Source organism: Solanum lycopersicum, chromosome 1 (assembly GCF_036512215.1).
Source record: "Solanum lycopersicum chromosome 1, SLM_r2.1".
NCBI classification, from domain to species: Eukaryota; Viridiplantae; Streptophyta; class Magnoliopsida; order Solanales; family Solanaceae; genus Solanum; species Solanum lycopersicum.
Window position 1 is genome coordinate 76,374,958 of NC_090800.1, and position 15,993 is coordinate 76,390,950.

Genomic DNA, 15,993 nt, shown 5'->3' on the forward strand with positions numbered 1-15,993 from the left:
GTTTAATTGTAATTTGGACACGTCATTAAATTTTTTAAATGAAAAATAAATAATTTTGAAAAAAATTAAATTAAATTTTTTTGATTTTCTTTATTAAAAATTTATGACGTAATTAAATTATAATTGATCACGTTATTAATATTTTTAATAAAAGAAATTATTATTTTGTATAAAATTGAATTATTTTTTTTAACTTATTAATTAAAAAATTAATTACATGATCAAATTATAATTAATCACAAATTAAAATTAATTTTATAAAATTATTATAAAAAGATATGTGATAAACGAATCTTCTCATTAATACTAATAGCATAGCATAAAATAAATTAAACTTTTAACTAATAGCACAAATAAAGCTTCAAAAAGTTTAATGGCATAGAGCTTTTCCCTCGAATGTATTTATACTTTGTTGCATATGAATCAGAATTAACAAGAATTGGCAATGTGACACGTCTATAAAGTTCATAATGCATGGTTTTTCAATTGTGACATCTGGTAGACTGCTGATGTAATTTTGGAAGTTATTTTTTTATTTAATTTTATTTATTTATAGAATACAATGATGTTCTAATTGTGAATACCACACAAGTTTTGGATTGTATTACTAATTTCTTAATAAATTTCTAATTTGCTGGCGAAGATAAGGTTTTGCTTTTTACACAGCAAAGACAAAATAACAATTGCTATTGTGGGTGGGTGACAATAAATATTTATGATTCTTTTGTTCATGCCCATAACTTTCGTATATATGTAGCCTGTAGGGTTGAAAATTTACTTAAATATGTATAAAGAAATTATAAAAAAAACCCTACAAACTATATTTTTATAAAAATAGACTTAAAATTCTTATTTCACTTTTATATATATATAATATCAGTAACCATACATATATAGATAGATACTACAACAAAAAATAAATATTAGCGATATTTAATTTTTGATTGTCGCTAAGTATGCATTTTTTGCGGCAATTGTCACTCTTTGTATATGTCCCTAAAGCCTTTAGCGATATTGGTTCTAATGATACTTAAATAATGCCGATAAAAACTTTACCACTATTTATTAATATGAATATTTAATGTCGCTAAAAATTATTTTTATGATAGTGTGATTCTGTATCGAAAAATCAGCGATTGCTAAAAGCCTAAAACAGTTAAATCTATGGTTACTAGGATATTTTTTTGGTAATGTTATTATGTATTCCATTTTCAGTCAAATGTGTATTAAATTTGTAACTATTGTGTACAACTATATGGTAGGCAGATGTAGAACAAATTCTCTATGGTTCAATTAATTAATTAAACTCATGTGCAAAAAGAAATTAAGATATGAGTAGTACGTACCCTTCTTAAAGACTAGGTTAATTAATACTTTTTTAGCGTAATTTTTAATTCTCTTATAATAATACTGTCTGTAGTTATTTATTGATGCATGCTATCACGTTGTTAAAGTCGATTTCTAAGACCCCTTCATAATTAAAGGAACATTAAATACTAACTACTACCAATTCCTATTTTATGCACTACTATAGAACTGGTCCTTACCCCTCCCACATCGTAATAAAAATATTTTTTAGTAGTACTAAATTATGCATATTAATAAAGAGTGTTAAGATGTCCTTATTGATATTATTTCCTCCATTTCATATTAAATGAATTTTTTGAGGTACTTTTCAATTTTCAGATAAATTTAGTTGTTCAATTTTCAAGACTATTTTTAGATTTTGAATTTTCAATGTAATTATTTTAATAAATTTGATAATATTTAATAAAAATAAGAATAGAAAATTATATTTAATTTATGTCTTAATCTACTTTTATTAAAGAGCGGGAATGATTTGTATGCTACAGTAACCAAACATACATATCTTTCTCTAATTTCGTCTTTCTCTTTGTTCTTTTATCTCTCTCTCCTTCAAAAAATATCACAATAATGTTCGATTGACAGTGACCTACATTCATTTTAAACGTGACATTCAAGACTATATCGAGGCCATTTATTTATTTACTTATTTATTTGCAGTAGTATTTCCATCATTATGTTTAATCGCCGGAATATGGGTGTCAAATGGGTGGGTATAGATTGAATTGCAATTTGAAGATAATAAAGTAGAGTGAAATATGAATTGCGTTGAGTTTTAAACCGTCCAAGTTTACTTTGGGCTCAAATAAGTTTAAAAGTGAATTGGTTTTTGACCTGCCTAATAACAATTTAATATATTATTATTTAAATTTTATAATCACAATTTAAATTTCAATTTATATTTTTTTTTAAAAAAAGTTACAAATGAATAGATAAATCATAAAGAAATAAAAGAAGATAGTAATTCATCCCTTCAATATTGAACATACATTACATAAATGCAAATAAAGAATTTTAAAATTAAAATTGAACTGAACTCTTAAATTCTTGACGAATTACTTATAATTGAATTCATTTTTCACACCTATACGACCAAATATTATCTTTCAATAACGAATTAATATATACTTACAATAATCTCTAAGGTTCAAATGCTAAGTTCTAATTACAAAAAACACCTATTGGGAACCTTGTTCATCAACTAAAATATCTACCAAAAGAACATTACGACTACTTAGCTAAAAAAATAGGATTCCCTTGATATAATACTATAAATTAGACTCAACTAATTAAGCAATAAAAATTTGAACATAGGATTCCACAACTACAAATAATACTAAAAAAATATGGAGTCCACGATATATGTGTACAATACTTCATGCAGGAGAAACCTTTTTCATGGCCATAGTTTTAAATATAAACAAGTGATAATTTTCATTAAAAGATAATCTTCAAATTAAAAAATAAAAATAAAGTAATTATTATTGTTGTAGCGAGTATCTTTCGATGTTGTTGATGATAAGAAAACTCAGTCACTATTCTAAATTCACGACATATAAATCAATCCAAACGAACTCTCAATTTACGGTTATATAGTTGCCTATTGGGCCTTACAAGACTGGACAATTGGGCCTAATATACCATGCATTTAGTTCCAATTGGGCTTCACAAGACAGGACAACCTTATAGATGGTGTTTTTTTGGGGCTGACTTTAGACTTTTGACTTATAAGCTGAAAGTTATAAGTTAGGATTTCTAATTTAGGATATTTGTTTTATTTTAAGGGAAAATTGTATATAATAACAAACTAATAACCTAAAATAAATGGAGTAGCTAGGGTTTGATTTAAGGACAACTTTCACATATAGCAAACAAAAAATTCATATTTGTATGTTATAGCAAACTTTGCATAATTGCGCTCCATAGCAAACATAAAACTGTATAATTTGCTATACATATACAATTGTATAATTCGCTGGCCTAAATTGTATAATTCGCTGGCCTATTTCGCTACAATTGTATAATTTGTTTTGCATACAGTTGAATCGAATTAAAATGTATGTATATTGCATAATTATAAGTGTATAGCAAGAAGATATATGTTTTTTTCGCTTTATACAAAGACAGAAACACAATATATACACTTCTGTTGTATAAAGCTAGAGAAAATTGTATTTCACTGCAATTGTATAATTCGTTGGCCTTTTTCTCTGCAATATTTGAAGTAAAATGTTTGTAAATTGTATAATTAAGTGTATAACACGAAGATATACATTTTTGCATGTGTATATACAATTTTCTCTCGCTTTATACAAAACAGAAACAGAATTATACACTTCTGTGTATAAAGCGAGAGAGGCGAGCGAGATTTTTGGGAGAGAGACGCTAGCAAATTTTAGCTAATGTTTGATATGGAGCACAATTAAATCAAACCCTAGCTATTCCATTTAATTTAGGTTATTAGTTTGCTATTATATACAATTTGACGTTTGCAAAAAATTGTCAGACGCTTCTCTCCCAAATATCTCGCTCGCCACGCTCCCCAATCTCTCGCTCGCTTCCTCACTTTTTATACAAACACAAGTGTATAAAAACTATTTCTAATTGTATAAAGCAGAAAAAATAGTATAAATACATATATTTTTGTTCCCCTCTATCCCCTCTCCCAGATCTCGCTCGCCACCCTCGCCTTTCTCACTTATACAAACAGAAGCGAAATGTATAAATTGCGTTTCTGTTTTTATAAAGCGTGAGAAAATTGTATATACACATGCAAGTACATATATTTTCGTCCTATACACTTATAATTATACAATAAAAATACTCCCCTGCCCAGTTTCTTTTGCTTTTCTCTCTTTCTCGTTTTATACAATTTTCAAATTGTATCTAATTTCTGTCTCTCTCTCTCTCTCTCTCGTTATACAATTCGATTCAATTATATATTCCTTGTCAAGCCTCTTTTGTCTTTCTCTCTTTCTCATTTCATACAAATTCAAATTGTATATAATCGTTATATACACTTATAATAATACAATTCGTTTTATACACTTTGTTTTTATACAGTTGTAACGACCTGTTTAGTCGTTTTGAGCAGCAGATTTTATTTCTGGAAAAACAGGTTGAGGCGACGGACCCAACGACGGACCATCATGTGCACGACGGACCGTCGCAGGGTCTCGTTTCAAAACACTTAGAAAAACTGAAAATTGACTCTCTGAACTTCGTAACGAAATGGCAGGACGGACCGTCACAGGTGTGACGGACCGTCACAGACCCTTGGTGGAAATTTGGGTCTCTGAACTTTGCGACGACCTGCAGGACGGACCGTCACAGGTTGCACAATCCCAGTCCGGGTCGGATTTCTTTATACGTTTTAAGGGACGTTTTTGACTATTCCTGCTTTAATTATAAGGTTAGTGGGTTAATGTTAATAAGTCTAATTACTTGGGGGTTAAAAGAGGTAACCTTAAGTTAATTAGTGGGTTATTATTGTCATCTTTTACACTTGATTATATGTTAATTAGGGTAAAAGAAAGAGGGTTTGAATAAGAAAAATAGAAAGAACAAAGAGAAAACAGAAAAAGAAAGAGAACGAGTAGAGAGAGAGAGAAACGAAGAGGATAGCAAGGATTTTGAGAAGATAGCTTGTTGATCGCAATTCTTCGGTGGAGGTTGGTTATGGTTTTCATGCTTTCATAGTAAACTCTTCATAGAGAATGATATGTATTGATAGTATTGTAAACCCTGCTATGTGCTTAATTGTATGCATGCATGAACGTGATTATATAATTGTGATTATATTAAGCATGATGAAGTTATTGAATCCCAAATCTTGATAAAAACCTAATCTCTTTTTAATGATGAAGCCTTGGTAAGGGAGAAGGCTTGATGAACTAAAGTAATGAGATTGATGATGCCTTGGTAAGGGAGAAGGCTTGATGAGTTGATAGAATGAGATTAGGGGATCGGGTGTCACGAACCGACACGTAGATTTAGGGGATCGGGTGTCACGAACCGACACGTAGATTTAGGAGATCGGGTGTCACGAACCGACACGTAGATTTAGGGGATCGGATGTCACAAACCGACACGTAGATTTAGGGGATCGGGTGTCACGAACCGACACGTAGATTTAGGGGATCGGGTGTCACGAACCGACACGTAGATTTAGGGGATCGGGTGTCACGAACCGACACGTAGATTTAGGGGATCGGGTGTCACGAACTGATACGTAGATTTAGGGGATCGGGTGTCACAAACCGACACGTAGATTTAGGGGATCGGGTGTCACGAACCGACACGTAGATTTAGGGGATCGGAGTATCACGTACTGACACAAGAGGATTAATGAATATGAGGGAGCGGAGTGTCACGTACCGACACAAGAGAAATAAAGATAATGAATCTTGAAAGATGTTAATATGCTCAATCTAAAGAACATAATTCCCAAATGAGTATGGTATTGAGGCTTGAGTCCTCATGTGTGAACTTGATGGTAATTGTTAACGATGTAGTACTTGTTGTTGCTACATGTTGAGTATCATAGTTGAGTTTATGATATTACTTGGTATATACTGTTTTCTATTTTGAGTTGGCCGATGATATCTATTCAGTACCCGTGTTTTGTACTGACCCCTACTTTTATGTTTTCTTCTAGTTTATTTGTGGAGTGCAGCAAACGTGCCGTCGTCTTCGACTCAACAGTAATTCTAGCCAGTCTTCGTCACACCGGATCTTCAGGGTGAGCTAACGCTTCTAGCTTGGACTGGATTTTCACCTTCATGTCTTGATGCCTTGAACTTCCGGCATGGACTAGCCTTATTTGTTTTAGCTTTTTAGAATACTCTTAGTTTAGTACTTTGATCATAGATGTTCTTGTGGTGATGACTTCCAGATTTTGGGGATAATAATAGTTATTGATTTTATTAATGAGTTTAAGTCTTCCGCATTACTTTATGTTGATATTACATTGAAATGTTAAGGTTTAGATTGGCTGGTTCGCTCACATAGGAGGGTAAGTGTGGGTGCCAGTCGCGACCCGAATTTGGGTCGTGACAACAGTTCTCTGCCTAAGTGTCTTTCTCTTTCTTGTTTTATACACTTCTTTTTATACAATTTGCTTCAAGTGTATATGTATAGCGAATTATACAGTTTATATGTTTGTATGAAGCGCAATTATGCAAACTTTGCTATAGCATACAAATATGAATTTTTATTTGCTATATGTGAAAGTTGCCCTTATTTTTATTATTTTAACTTTAAAATAAGTGTTTATAAGCAATTTTTAACTTTACCCAAACACTTCAAAACTGGTTAAAATCTATTTTGACTTAAAAACACCTAAAATAAGTCAATCCCATTGCCACCCTTATATATGTATCACATATAATACACCATATACTTTCGGTGACTTTTGACTATTTTATATAAGATAAAACATGATTATGTTTATTGTAAATTAGTTATTCTATTTGTATATACGTTTGAAATTATCCCTCTATATTCCAAACCTGAAATTAAATCTAATAAAGAAGAGGTCTCGATTTGAGTTTCTAAAAAATTTATAATAGCTATCTTTCGAGTGTACATTTTGATATATTTATCTTTTGTACAATAATATACAAATAAAATCATATAAAAAATATAAATCACACTAAATAAGTTCAATGTAATCAAATTTTACTAAAAAAAATTATTCGTGAAAAAAATTAATCTTAAATCTCCCAGGTAGAAACCATTCATCCAATTAACTCAATCAATCCTTGTGAGTCTTATCAACTATACTTGTTTGACCAATTTCCTAAACCAAAATAATTAATTTAATATCAAATCAACATGAAAAAGTTGTGTCGATGAAATTTATGACTTTTAATAATGGTCAAAGCACTACTTTTTAGATTATACGAACTTTGCATCGTCGACGGGATTTCTTTTTGTTTCTTTCACATTAGGATATCTAGCCGTTACCTTACAATATTATTTTGTCAAGATTATAACATTACCACTTTGAATAAGTAATTAAAATAACAAAATTAAAAATAATGGATAGACATTAGCTTATAACAGCTTATGTCAAAATCAAAATTTAACTTTGGCCCAATCAACTAATATTTCTTCGAGAATTAAGAATATATCTGTTAACACCAAGCAAATGAATATAAGGCATGTATTCTACATGTAACAATTAAATTATAGTTAAGTGACGTATCTTTTTACTTTGACTTATTAAATTTTAAAGATGTCATTTAGTTAAAATATCTAATGCGAATAAATATTTTGTATTTGAGAACCTTGTGGCAACCTTCCTAGCTCCAACCATCCCTATCTCTCTAATTCTTAAAAGGATGGGACTAGTTACAACTTACCAACATTTGGCGTTAATTTTTCTTAACAAATGCTAAACCACCCACCCAATAATAATAATAATATTAGCCATCATTTAGAGTACATCTTATTATATATTCTCAAAAGTCTAGCTGTTATATTCTTTCAAATTTGTTTTTCCACATATTCAACAATCTCTCAATATAAAAAAAAAATAATTAGAATTGTTTTTCTTCAGCCAAACGTAATTTTAGACTTTAAATGCTTAAGTCAATTAGTTCATGATTTAAGACCTGATATTAAAAATATCATGTTCCTTACTGGCTTTCACGTACTAATCTAAAAAAAATACTCCCTCCGTTCGTAATTATTTGTCATATGACATTTATTAAAAGTCAATTTGATTAATTTTTAAATGTAAATTGGATTACATTAATTCGATATTTTAAACAAAAAATTAGATATTCTAAAACTATATGAAAAGTACTATAAATTACAATATTTTACATATTAATATGATGAAAAAAATACATCTTAAAATGTAAGTCAAAATTTTTATAGTTTGACTCTAAAAATAGAAACCATGCCAAAAAATACCAGAGGGAGGGAGTACATGATTGTCAAGACCTACTAATAATACTTCGATATTATATTATATTTCAATTTTTTGGGGTATTTAGTGTCACGAATAATTCTATTTATATACCTATATAATACTATTTATTCTCCACTTATTATTTTAAATTATGCTTGTATCCTCCGTATTACCGCCAACTCCTATATTATTTTCTTTTCCTTTCATCTAATCAAAACCTTCGAGTAAAATAACACATCCCCTACTAGTCACCCCCACCCCCATCCCCAAATACAAAGAAAAAGTCCCGTTTGGATTAATTATTTGAGAGTTAATCCTTTTTGTTAGATGTTACGAAGGGATGACTAATTAATTTTTTTTTTTCAATGTAAGATTAATTTTCTGAATAAATAGTTATGTATTTTCGTGGAAACATTAATTTAATATTGATGATAAATAGTTAATGCGTTTGAAAAGTGTAGAATAACATATTTTTTTTGGTTCAAATGAATGATATGTTCTTAAAGTACTTTCATAAATTATAAATTTAAAAGATATAATAGAAGGAGAGGAAACTAGGAATCCTATTTTGGAAAAAGTATTTCGAGAATAAGAAAAATATTAGGAATAAAATATTTGATCTAATCAAAAGCACATGTAAGCCAAAGTAGATCATAACTTGGAAATGATCAATCTATAATTTTTTTTATTAATTTTGATTTACAAACACTAACGTATGAATAGTTCGGTTTATAAGCTAATTTAATAATTCTTTATACATATAGAGAAAGAGAATTTTTTTTTTGTAAATAGTGGTTATAAACGCCCATTTTGTAAAAATAAAATTAAAAAATAGGGAGATTTTTCTATGTTGTAAAGCCTAACAATATTTTGTTTTCAAAACATATGTATTTATACACATATAATATCTCATTTGGATTGAAAATCACACAAATATATTATCTGAACGTAATTATATATATATATGTGTATGTGTTTTCAATACCAGAAGTTGGATATATATATATATATATATATATATATATATGCTAGAGTCCTAATAGGTAAAAAATATTGACAAAAATTTCAAAAGGATACATGAAATTTTTTAAAATCAAAACAGTAAAATTGCTGGTGATGTAGCGATTTAGGTGGTTGGCGTTAAGAAAAATCGCTGCAGTAGCCAACAATTTGTAAAATTTATTTTTTTATAATTTCTTTTAACAAATCGCCGCCAAGGCAGCGATTTTTAAATTTTTTTTTTTTAAAAAAATTGTAAATAGCTGCGTGTGCAGCGATTTTACTTATTTTTTTTGTTTTGAAGTAAATCGATACCTTTGCATCGATCTTACTTAATTTTTTTAAAATTTTTTTTGAAGTAAATCGTTAGGCAAGATAGCCGATTTCACCTATTTAATTTTTTTTTCATTTTTTGTCGTAAATAAATTATAATTAGCCAAAAAAATTCACATCGTCAAACTTCTAAATTCACATTTCACATCCAAACAAAAATATTAACATGCATGTGAATTTTTTTTGTACATATTTCACGTGTTAATTAACTTCAAAATTTTTTGAAAAATAAAAAATTAAAGTGAAATCGTTGCCTTTTACTTCAAAAAAAATAAAAATAAAGTAAATGGCAGCGATTTTACTTCGAAAAATAATAATTTTCTTTTAAAAAAAGTAAAATCGCTGCACATGCAGCGATATATAATTTTAAGCGACAATTTGTTAATAAAAAATAAATTTTACAAATCGCTATTACTGCAGCGATTTACCTTAACGGCACCATCTAAATCGCTACATCACCAGCAATTTTATCCTTTTGGTTTAAAAGTTTTTTTATTTATCTTTTAAAAAATTTTATCAATATTTTTCACCCTTTAAACTCGAAATTCAAGTAAGCTAAGTGCGACAAACTATACATGTGGACGTAACAACTATGAATTTTAGATACATATATAAAGTGTATATGCTATAAATTTGATATATATATATATATATATATATATATATATATATATATATATATATATATATATATATATATATATATATATATATGCAAGTACATAAATTTAAACTCAAATAATACAATATTTTATATTTATTTTGGAGTGAGAAAGAAAAGAGAGAGTCAGAGAGGCAGCTCAACAGCCAACGAGAAGCAAAGAGGTTATAACAACGTGTGAACATATCGTAGTCTTTAAACTAAACTTTGAATATAAATAAATACATTGTTGTAATTTTTTAATTATTATTCTTTAATTATTATTAAATAAAATGATAATAGTGATATACCTAATAAAACTTTATAAATGAGATCGAAAAAAATGAATAAGCTTTTCTATTATTGTAGAAATGTTATTTTTAATAAATCCTCGATTCAAAATATTTTTTTATAAATTAATTATACGACTAAAACCTTTAGATTAAAATGGTTCAACAATCTATGCATGTCTTGCGCAAGTTTAGATCTAATCTTTTTAATTAACAGTTTCTCTACTCTTCATAAAGTCAACTCCTAATTTGGTCCACAAAAACCTTTTATATAAGAAAGTATAATGTCATTTTCACCCCCTCTACTTTTCTTTATCTTACAATTGAACACTCAATATTGTCATCTTAATTATGACATTAATCATAATTGAAAGATGTATTATCTTAATTGTTAGATTAAGGTGAATAAAATCAAACACATGAGTTTTATATAAAAGTGAATCATATATTTACTTTATTTATCTTTTTTATATATCTCCTTTTCAACTTACAAATACGATGACTATAACAATGAATATATTATATTAAACAAATATATCCACATATTATATAATTAAAAACGAATATGTTGTATCTATCTTGATGTCACATATTTGATAAATTCTATAAATAATTAATGAATTTTGCTTACGAATTGTGAAATCGTTATGAATAGCAATACATAAAGTCATGCGGAGCAAGTTAATTGCTTACAACATCCAATCTACCATTTCAATTAATATAAAGAGTTTATAATAAAATATGTTTAATTTTTATATATTTTCTATACGAAAGAATTTTTACATCATCAATTCTTCTATAACTAATACTAGTAAATACTCCTAGTAAGTTGAATTAATAGTTTAAAAACTAAGGTTGGTAACATGTTGCAAGTTATAACAACTTAAATAAATTATACTAATAATTTATGAAATAAATTAAACTAAACTCTCATTCTCTATAAGCTAAATACTAAGAAATTTTTTTATAAATAAACTTGCACACTACAAATTTTAGGGGGTCAAATTCATGTTTATCCAAAATATAAGGGGTGAGGGTTTGCAAAAAGAGCATACACTATTCAACTATACATAGACTATTCAAACCAATCTATTTTGCTTTGATGTCAACAGTTACACAACTTGGATACTTGTAATCCCAATTAATTAAAATAGAGTTGTTTGACTTTGATTTTTTCTTTCTTTAGACTTCCACACATATCATAAATTACATATATATATATAAAGTTTAGGATTTTGTCTACCCCACTTCACCTTTTCATCTTTCAATGTTGCTATAACAATTTACCAAAAAAAACCATACGAAAATTGTATCAATTATTCATGGATTTTCCTCTACATTTTAGATGTCCAATCTCCATGGAGTTGATGAAAGATCCTGTCACGATCTCTACCGGTGTTACGTATGAGAGAAAAAATATAGAAAAATGGTTCTACACTTGCAAGAAGAAAACTTGTCCAACCACAATGCAAGTTTTACATAGTTTTGACATGACACCAAATCATACCCTCAAAAGACTCATTCTTGCTTGGCAAAATGGCAAATCTCAATCTCAATCTCATGATGATGAATTATCAATGAAGCATCATGACGAGCTCGTATCGTTGATCAACACGATAGAATCAAGTCCTTTTAAGGTAAGTTCGTTAAAGAAACTCAAGTCAATTGTTGAATTAGGTGATCATGATGTAAAAGATGATTTCAAGAAGTGTGGTGGAGTTGAGGTTCTTGTTAGGATTATTCAACAAATCTTAATCGAAAGCTCGGATTTCGTTACATTTAGAGCATGTGAAGAGGCTCTTAGTGTATTGATCAAGTTACCAATTGTGTTAGAAGAGGAGGAAACAATCAATACATTGTTACAACCAGGATGCATGAAGTCTATGGCTATAATACTTCAAAGAGGGAGTGAAGAAGCAAGATTTTGCACCGTTTCGATATTGCAAAGGATGATGAAATCAGATTGTCAATGGAATGTTGTGATTGAAGATCAAGGGATTGAGTTTTTTAAGTCATTGATGGAGATTATGTCTGATGAAATATGTAGCAAGGCTAGTTCATGTGCATTACAAGTCTTGATAGACATACTCGAAAAATCGAAAAAATCAAGATTGAAAGCAATTGAGGCTGGAGCTATGTGTACATTGATTGAGATTCTACCTGATTCAAGCAAATCAAAGAGTGAGAAGATAATGTATTTGATCAAAATGATGTGTGAATGTGCTGATGGAAGAATGGGATTTATTGAACATGGTTTAGGTGTTGCAGCCATAACTAAAAAAATGTTGAACATTTCAAATATTGGCACAAAAATTGGTGTGAAAATAATTTCATTGATTTGCAATTCTCATCCCACTGATAAAGTTTTGGATGATTTGTTGATGTATGGATCAGTCAAAAAACTGGTGGCTTTGTTACATATTGGTGGATCTTCAACAACAAAGGAAAGAGTAATCAAGATATTAAAATTACATGGTGATAAATGGAAGAAAAATCCATGTTTTCCTTATGAGTTAAAAAATTATTTGGGGTTGGAAAGTGATTCTTTGTAAAGTTATGGGGTTCAAAAAGGAAGTAATGTGAAAGTTGAGATACTTGTAAAGAAAAAAAATTTGATGAAATAGAAGAAAATGAATTTGTTAGGTTAATTATGTCCAAAGGGTGTTGAATTAACATTTGAATTTTTTTATTTTTTTTTGTAAATCTTGTTGGGTTTTTGCCAATTAGTTTAACGGTAATTATCACCAATGGTCTTATTTTTTTGATGTAATTTTGATATATTTCATATGGATGTCATTCATGTCTTGGAAGAAACCAATGCTTATAGAAATTTTATTTTGCTTCAATCTTCTGTGTTTATTGGAAGATGAAAAATGAATCTGTGTATTCGTTCATACGTGCGATTTCAAGATGCGTTGAGATTGATAAGATCTATTTTAATAAGAATTCTTAATTTTGAGTCATGAAAATAAAAATATTCTTTATAAAGAGATATAAGTTTGCGTTAGCTAGATTAATGAATACTTATTGTTGATTATTAATTTTTATTTCTTTATAAAAAAAGATATTCTAGCTAAGGAGTCATTTGTTTAGCGATAAAAATAAATTGGTCTCAACATATCCCAAATCTAATGTTAATAATCTTATCGTCCTATAAAAAATTGAGCTCTACATATCCCATCACCCCTCCCCCCTTTCCTCTTTTTTAAAAAGTATCGATCATCTATAAATTATCTATCACGTATCAATTTGATTAGTTTATATTTATATTATACCAGACTCGATAAGAAGAATAATGTTATTGTATAGTAAATGAAAATTTTTGTATAAGTATTTTTTTTGTCTTAAATTGAAAAAGAAAAAGTGGGGTGGGGTTTTGGGGGGGGTTGATTTTAGCATTAATGTTTTTTTCCCCAAAAAGACAAACGGTATTTAATTCGTTTATTTATATTATTTCCTTTACAACAGCATATTCATAATCGTTCTTGAGAGTTGTAATTAAACAAATGAGATTTCACTCTTAGTAAAAATTATCGAATTTATTTGATAGTAGAGTTGGTTGACCAAAAAAAAAGTAAAAAATAAAATAAAATATACATTGCATTTTTAAGTCTAATTTGTAATATCTCGTAAGACGTTAAGACATATAATAATTTAAATTATTTTAGCCAAAGTAAATAATACTAAGTATTATTATTATCATTATTTAATAAACAAAAACGACTTAGTCTCCGTTGAATTTCCTCATTAAATGCTTCATCAGCCAAGCAAATGGCTAATCTCCATTACTTTTGAGGGCCACTTTATTAATTAAAACTTTATAAATTTTGCAATGGATGATTAATGCTTTGACATCGACTATTATATTTATTTCGTTTGTGGTTTGCTTATGTATGAAATTTATAATTATTTCAAATAATGTAATTATTCTGACATTAATTATAAATCTACTTCGCTTTGTAAATTTTTAAATTTCATACATTGTCAAATTGTTCATTATGAAACAAAAAAGAAATGTGGATAAGTGTAAAATTCAATCACAAGACTTTTACTCGTATATCATGATATAAATGAATTGAGTGAATGATTATTTCATCTAAAAATTTAATCAGCTAGAGAACATTTTATTTATTTAATTATATTTTTAATAATTTGATCGTAATCAAAATACATATAATTTTGAATTTTTGCATCGAATATAAGAAAATCATATCAATTGATTTAGTTTTCATCATTAATGGCTTCACAGTTATTGTTTAAAAAAGTCTTAACAAATTTATATTTATTATAAGAAATTGCCAATTAATTTTCCGTTTACCATAATGAATCAGTCTTTATTATATAAAAAAGAAAAATAAAATTTTGATATTTCCTTATTAAATGCTTGGTCATCCATTACTAGTACTAGCTATACATCACTTTGTTATTAATTAAACAAACATTTTGTAATTTTTATGACTACTTAGATCTTAAAACTCTGCATGTAATGTTAATAGCCAAATTAATTCCATTAACGTAATAAAAATTCTAAATCTTATATTTAATATGCTCTCTAGTTCAAGTTTTGATGTGAAGAAAATCTTATTAGAAGCACTATTTTTAAATAAGTTTTTGTAGTCATTACATTAAAAAAAATTATTAACAGTAATTAATTTTAATTATCGTTAAATATATATTTTAAGCGACAATTAATACTTTTTGTATGTGTCCTTTATGCCTTTGGTGACATTAGTTCTAATGACATTTAATTAATGTTGGTAAAGACTTTAACACTCTTTATTAATTTCAATATTCATTATCGCCAAAAATTCTTTTTATTGTAATGAGCGTGTAATCTAAATTTAATCGAAACTCTTATATGAACTCCGAACACCAAAAATAAAACCAATTTATTTAACATAACAATACCTTTTTTGGTCAAAAGAAATATTGTCAACTGTAAGAGTATAATTAACTTCATATTTCGATAACAAGTAATTAAGTTTCAAACAAAAATTAAATTTAGTTTAACTGTTAATCATATTTGAATAATCCCAAATGTCAAATGCAACTAGTTCCTATCAATTTATAATATTATGAAGTTATCCACCTTCGAGCTACAAATATGATCAAATATGACGTATGCATTTGAAAATAAAGACACAACTTATATATATATAATAATAATTTTAAAAAAAATAAAAATAACATCATCATTTAACTTTTCATATTCATCTTTATTTACTTTAAATTTTTTTAATAAGATAAAGTGAGAGAACTGAAGTTGCAGTCTTTATCGTTGCTTTCTATTATTGTTAGAGAATATTAGTATTAAATAGATCCAAGGGGCAACTAATATTCTCTTAGTCTCATTTGATCATATAAAAATAGAATTTAAGAAATATATTAATTTTACTGATTAACCTCCAAGTCAAATTATAATTACTCTTATTGTTGCACCAAGACTT

General features: G+C 27.8%; 1 protein-coding gene across 1 annotated transcript; it reads left to right on the plus strand.

Moving 5' to 3' along the window:
• The first annotated feature begins 11,904 nt into the window (after nt 1-11,904).
• Nucleotides 11,905-13,098, plus strand: LOC101249489 (E3 ubiquitin-protein ligase PUB23-like). The gene has a single exon (XM_004229526.5). It carries the CDS (start codon nt 11,905-11,907, stop codon nt 13,096-13,098), a length of 1,194 nt encoding a protein of 397 aa, XP_004229574.5.
• Nucleotides 13,099-15,993: the final 2,895 nt, after the last annotated feature.